Source organism: Pituophis catenifer, unplaced genomic scaffold (assembly GCF_029215685.1).
Source record: "Pituophis catenifer annectens isolate HBS135680 unplaced genomic scaffold, rPitCat1.0.hap2 SCAF_3, whole genome shotgun sequence".
In the NCBI taxonomy this organism is placed as follows: Eukaryota; Metazoa; Chordata; class Lepidosauria; order Squamata; family Colubridae; genus Pituophis; species Pituophis catenifer.
The window spans coordinates 39,507,925-39,513,924 of record NW_027256883.1 but is presented as its reverse complement, the minus strand read 5'-3'; the positions used below and the strand labels follow the sequence as shown (position 1 = coordinate 39,513,924).

Here is a 6,000-nt window from a genome sequence, read left to right as displayed (position 1 = left end):
ACATCTGCCAAAATGATTCACTGGAGCATCTGTAAAAATTATCATGTACTAGTAATGAAAAATTGGTGGGTACATATAGTTGAAAGAATAGTAAAAAATGAACGTGTAAAATATTATGGGATTTCTGAATGTAGATTGATATAGTCTTGGCTCATAACACACCAGATATAATTGGCTTAAAAGAAGAAAGAATAGATAATTGATGTGGCAATACCTGGAGATAGTAGAAAGGTAGATAAAGGATTGGAGAAGAACACAAGGTATCAAGGTGTAAAAATTGAAATTGAAAAATTATGGCATAAACTAAAAACTTGGATGGCACTTAGAAAATCTATTGATAAACCCATTGATAAAATTTCCATCTGTCAATTTCAAAAGATCACACTACTTGGATCAGCTCATTTTGATACCTTATGACATCCTAGATTTGATGGTTTCACACTAAAGACCTGGCAGTTGTATGTTCAGATTTTGTAAACAGATTATAACAACAGGATAGGAGTCTAAAGCTTTGTTAGGTTAATTAACCTGTAGCAGTTTATATTGTTAATGATAAATGTTAATTGTTAAAGCTGAATATTAAATACTTTTTGGTTTAATTGCTTTATAGCATTCGAGAATTTTTATGAATGAAACAACTAGTAGGCATAGTTCAGCCACTAAATGAACGTATTACAATAGCCAATAGCATTTTATATTTAGTAATACTATTAGGAAACTTCAAAGGAATATTGATTATTCTGGCTGCCTACATGTTGCCTTAAGGCCAAATGTTAGAATAAAAGAAGGGATGTAAAAATGAATGATGTATAGTACTGTAGGTATTTACTTTTTAGTGATTTTATATGTGTTCATGTAAAATGGGACATTTCACCAAAACAGTAAACCTGACATTTCATTTACTTATGTGAAAAGATTTAACTTCATGATCTGCTAGCACAAGTCAGCCTATTTGGTACCACACATGCAGCTGGAAATATTACCAGCTGCCATCTATTGAGCACACCTTCCTCTTTTTTCATTCTTTCTTTTCACCAGCTCAATTGGTAAAGCCTGACATTTCCTGTGAATGACTTACTATGGTCTATTGAATACAATCAAAAGCTGGTTAGCATAGCACAGCATTCACTCATGGATTTCTACATCTAGGCTTACCTCTAGGCATATAAGTGCAATAAACAAACAAATAAATAATGATTTAGCAGGGCTAACTCAGGGAAGGCATGTGTGCTGACCTTTTTGGATAGCTGAGTAGATGATAAGATCCTCAGAGTTCAGCTTTAATAATGACTAAGATGGAATATAAGTAAAACTTTTACTAAAGTCTGTCTGTCTTTACTCTTCTATGGATAAGACCCTTATAAAGAAGAACTTTGTACTTTTAAATCTTATTAGCCTCAAACAAGAATATCAGTTATCTCTGGATCTGGACTCACCTTTGTGTTTATCAGGGAGACTCACTTGGCTTCCTCAAGAAGGAACTGTAGAAGAGGAAGTCATTTTTGATGCAGTCTCACTGCTTCTAGCCCTGAATTGTTGTTTTTTTGGAAGCACTCGGGATTTTTTGCCATCTTGAGAGTTCTAGGTTCAATTTCTGCAGGCAGAGGATCCTTTGCCTGACTAGTATTACCCTAAAATTCTACCCATAATCAAATATTGCATCATGCTTCAGGGGAAAAAAATTAAGCAATTCCTTTCTGTGAAGCGAGATGAATGGATGAGAGAGTAAGAAAGAGTTCAAGAATGTGACTGTGCCATTTGCATATTCAAGAGTCATTGGCAATTGGATTGATGATCATCTGCTCAGACATCCTATTTGTTTTGGATAAATGCATGGTTCAGCATACGTTCTTCATGTGTAACACAAAAGGGAATGGATTTAAAAATGTGACTGGTTTAATTGTTTATGATGAAAGTCTGAGACAATTAATGAGAATACAAGGATGAAAAGAAGTTCTGAATTTTGGACAGGGGATTTTATAGTAGTTCAAGAATAAATCTAAAAGAAAAATGGACCTGAAAGAAAAACAAGGAAGTGAAAGTAACTAGAATGAAAATGGAATTATTTCTCTTCCAGTAATCATTCCACTCTCACTATAGTCTCTCCTCTCCTCTTGTCTCCTCCCCTCCCTTTATCCTCTTTCACTCTGCCATGGATATGTGGATTATGGATATTTATATCTATATCAATATAGATATAAACAAATTATTTGAGTCTTATATATGTTTCATATAAGGGACATGGTGGCTCAGTGGCTAAGATGCTGAGCTTTTGATCGAAAGGTCGGCAGTTCAGCAGTTCGAATCCCTAGTGCTGTGTAATGGGGTGAGCTCCCATTACTTGTCCCAGCTTCTGCCAACCTAGCAGTTCAAAAGGACATAAAAAATGCAAGTAGAAAAATAGGGACTATCTTTGGTGGGAAGGTAACAGTGTTCCGTGTGCCTTTGGTGTTTAGTCATGCCGGCTACATGACCATGGAGATGTCTTCGGACAGCACTGGCTCTTTGGCTTTGAAATGGAGATGAGCACCGCCCCCTAGAGTTGGGAACAACTACACATATGTGCGAGGGCAACCTTTACCTTACCTTATATATGTTGCAGTTCACACATATATAAAGATACATAGAAATTTGTTTCAAGAGAAGGGACTGATTCCTTTGGCACTCTGCATTGGAATATGTGGAAAGTTGTGGGACATGTGAAGTCCAGAAATCTCTCCAGAAGGAACTGACTAAATCACCTCAGTGTGTTAATGATTAGGTAATTTGCATGTCTTCAATAGAAATCTTTTCTAATCTTGCTTCAGAGTTTCGCCAAAAACAATTATGTAGATTGCAATGCCATGCTTGTGTGATTCTCTAGAATAGTTTTCTTCAGATGTGTTCAGATAACGTTTTGTGGCTATCTGAATAGATCAAGGAATGCAATTCATCCACCTTAGTCTATGGGGGAGGTGGAAGAAAGAAGGGAGGATATGTTCCTGAGCTCAAAGGCTGTTTTGTGGATGTGGCTGTTAAAAATTATTCCTACTTGAAGAAGACTGGTTTGTACACTGCCCAAGGAATATATGTGAAAGTGCATGTATATCTATGTTTTGCATAAATTCACATGTTTGAAAGAACAATCTCTTGTTGGGGATTAGTAAGAACTGTTTTAATATTGAAAACTGTTCTGAGTAAAATTCTTTGGAAATTATGGTCTCAATGAGAATGAAGTTCCATTTAGCAAGACGAAAGCAGGTTTTATTTACAAAAAGTGTTATTTCTCAGAGTACATACATCACACTCCCAGTCTTCCATTTTTAACTTTATTCTTGTTAAATAAGGAGCAGTAGCATAATACTAAATATTAAATCAATGTAATATCTACAATGTTGATGGTTCAGTGCAATTATATTTTCATCATGATGTATGTGAGGCACAGAATTGATGGCAATGTATTATTCCATTCAAAATAGTTCAATTTTAAACAGGTCTATACTGGCAATAAAAAGGGAGATAGAAAGTTTTGAAATGTGCTTATTCAATTTGTTTATTCACATGTAATTAGTGATTTTGATCTATATATTTGTTTTACAGAGAATGCAAATTTGTACCTTGGATGGATATCTGGGGATATGAATGGAATTACCTCTGAATTTCCCCCCCCCACTCAGTATAATGCAAGAGATAAATGCACTTGAATGGATCACCACATACTCTTAGTTGAATGGGGCCATTGCACATTCTGACCATATTTCTAAAGCTAAGGATTTGGAAAAGCAGCTTTTGAAGACATGACCCATTTGCATACTGGACTCAGTCCAGAAATCATAGAGAAAGCCCGTCTGGAACTTAATGAAAACCCAGATGTTTTGCACCAGGATATTCAGCAAGTAAGGGACATGATCATCACAAGACCTGACATTGGATTCTTGCGTACAGATGATGCCTTCATCCTGAGATTTCTCCGAGCCAGAAAGTTTCATCAAACAGATGCCTTCAGATTATTGGCTCAGTATTTCCAATACCGGCAGCTGAATCTGGATATGTTTAAAAATTTCAAGGCTGATGATCCAGGGATCAAACGAGCTCTGATTGATGGATTCCCAGGAGTGCTAGAAAACCGTGATCACTATGGCAGAAAGATACTTTTGCTCTTTGCAGCCAGTTGGGATCAGAGTAGGTAAATGTAGATAGCATCCTTATCTTTTTTTAAATACAACATTCATTAGCAAATGATTTATTATATAATTGACAATCCAAATATTTTGTATTATGAAGCATATTCAAATGTTGAATTGTTTTGCCAATTATTTGACTGATCTAATATTTAAAATGATAAATGAAGAATGTGCTTAAATCTTGCTTCAGATGTGTATTTACTATTTCACATGCATAATTCAGATTTCAAGACAATGTTTATAGGAAATATTGCCTAGTAAAATTAAAGTACTGTTTTATTGGAATTGGGAAGATATATTTTCAAAAACAAGTCCTTTTGTAACCATATTTACACTGATATATAGTTTTTAATGTCATAATACATCTGACTATGATTGACTATAATACTGGTGATTCTATATGACTAAAAGAAGTTTGAATAACCCAAGTATCGAGAGGGAAATTCTTCTTTGCTATAATCAATCTTTCCATAATAGTAGGTCCAATAACTTCTACTTTATTAACCCAAGATGTCAAATACTTAACCATTTGAAATTGTATAGCGACTGGGATAGAACAAGCAAAGCATTACTGTTATTTGAAAAGGAAGGAAGGAAGGAAGGAAGGAAGGAAGGAAGGAAGGAAGGAGAACAATATTTTTAAACTTTCTGAATGTCAATAAGTGTTTAGAAATGTGGTTACCCGCAAATTCTATTAAAATGAATTTATTTTACTGTTGCAAGTTTTCGTTAATAGTAAAAACAAAGTTTGCAAAATCCCATGCCCTGTTTTAATTTCTATATTTTATTATTAAATACATGATGTCATACATAATGCCAAGACTTCTACCTGTAGTGTAAACAAAAACATTTGCAACACATTGAATCTTTAATTTAGATCAATTATATTTTGATTAAAACACTACCTTTAATATCTTTTAGTCCAGGGTGTCACGCTGCTGTCACATGATGTTTCGTGATGTTTTTCCCCTTAGCAGAGCTGGGGTGGGCATGGCCTGCATGTGACGCATCCGGCCTGCGGGCTGCCAGTTTGACACCCCTGTTTTAGTCTATAGGATTAATAAAAAAAATAGTGGTACCAGAAAAAAATAAGCTTTAAACAAAACACTATACTGATACCTATGAAAGTAAAAAGGAAGGAATGAAGATGCTTAAAGTTTATTTAGTTAATCCAGATCAATGCTCTTTTTTTCCTGTTTGATGAATCACTTCAAAATAGGAAACAAGGATCTGTGAGAAATAGTGAGAAAATATAATTTCCATTTCTATCTTTTGCTGCCAGGACTAAAACAATTCCATTCTCACTTTTGTACAGCTTTCATAAATTTCAGTGGCAAACACAGACATTAATTTTTCCTCTTGCCAAGTAGCAGAGACATCATAAATGAGAAGTTTATAAGAACAGCAAGAAAAATGTTAGCAGACTCCAGAAGTTAAAGTCACATGAAAATAGCTCTGTAATCAAGTATTACAAAAGCTTAACCACACAATCCTTTCTGATACAAATTAGTAGTAAACCATTCATTCTTTAAGGAATACATTAGTACATGGGTGTCAAACTCGTGGCATCACGTTGCTGTCACGTGACATTTCACGATGTTTTTCCCATTCACAGAGCTGGGGAGGGTGAGGCCTGTGCAGGACGCATCCGACCCACCGGCCACTAGATTGACATCCCTTCAATTAGTGTTTCTCAAACTAGACAACTTTAAGATATGTGGACTTTTATTCCTAGAATTTCCCAATCAGAATCATCAGAAGTCCCCATATTTTAAAGCTGCCAAGGCTGGGAAACACTGAGTTAGATAATAGACAAGTGATTCAAGCTAAATGGATC

At 35.1% G+C, this 6,000-nt stretch overlaps 1 protein-coding gene across 1 annotated transcript in view; it reads left to right on the top strand.

Annotated features, from left to right (window-relative positions):
• The first annotated feature begins 3,776 nt into the window (after nucleotides 1-3,776).
• Nucleotides 3,777-6,000, top strand: part of CLVS1 (clavesin 1) — a 37,422-nt gene continuing 35,198 nt past the window's right edge. Inside the window, exon 1 of the mRNA XM_070942261.1 lies at nucleotides 3,777-4,165. Within this exon, the coding sequence (XP_070798362.1) occupies nucleotides 3,777-4,165 (389 nt within the window). The remainder of the gene's footprint in view (nucleotides 4,166-6,000) is intronic.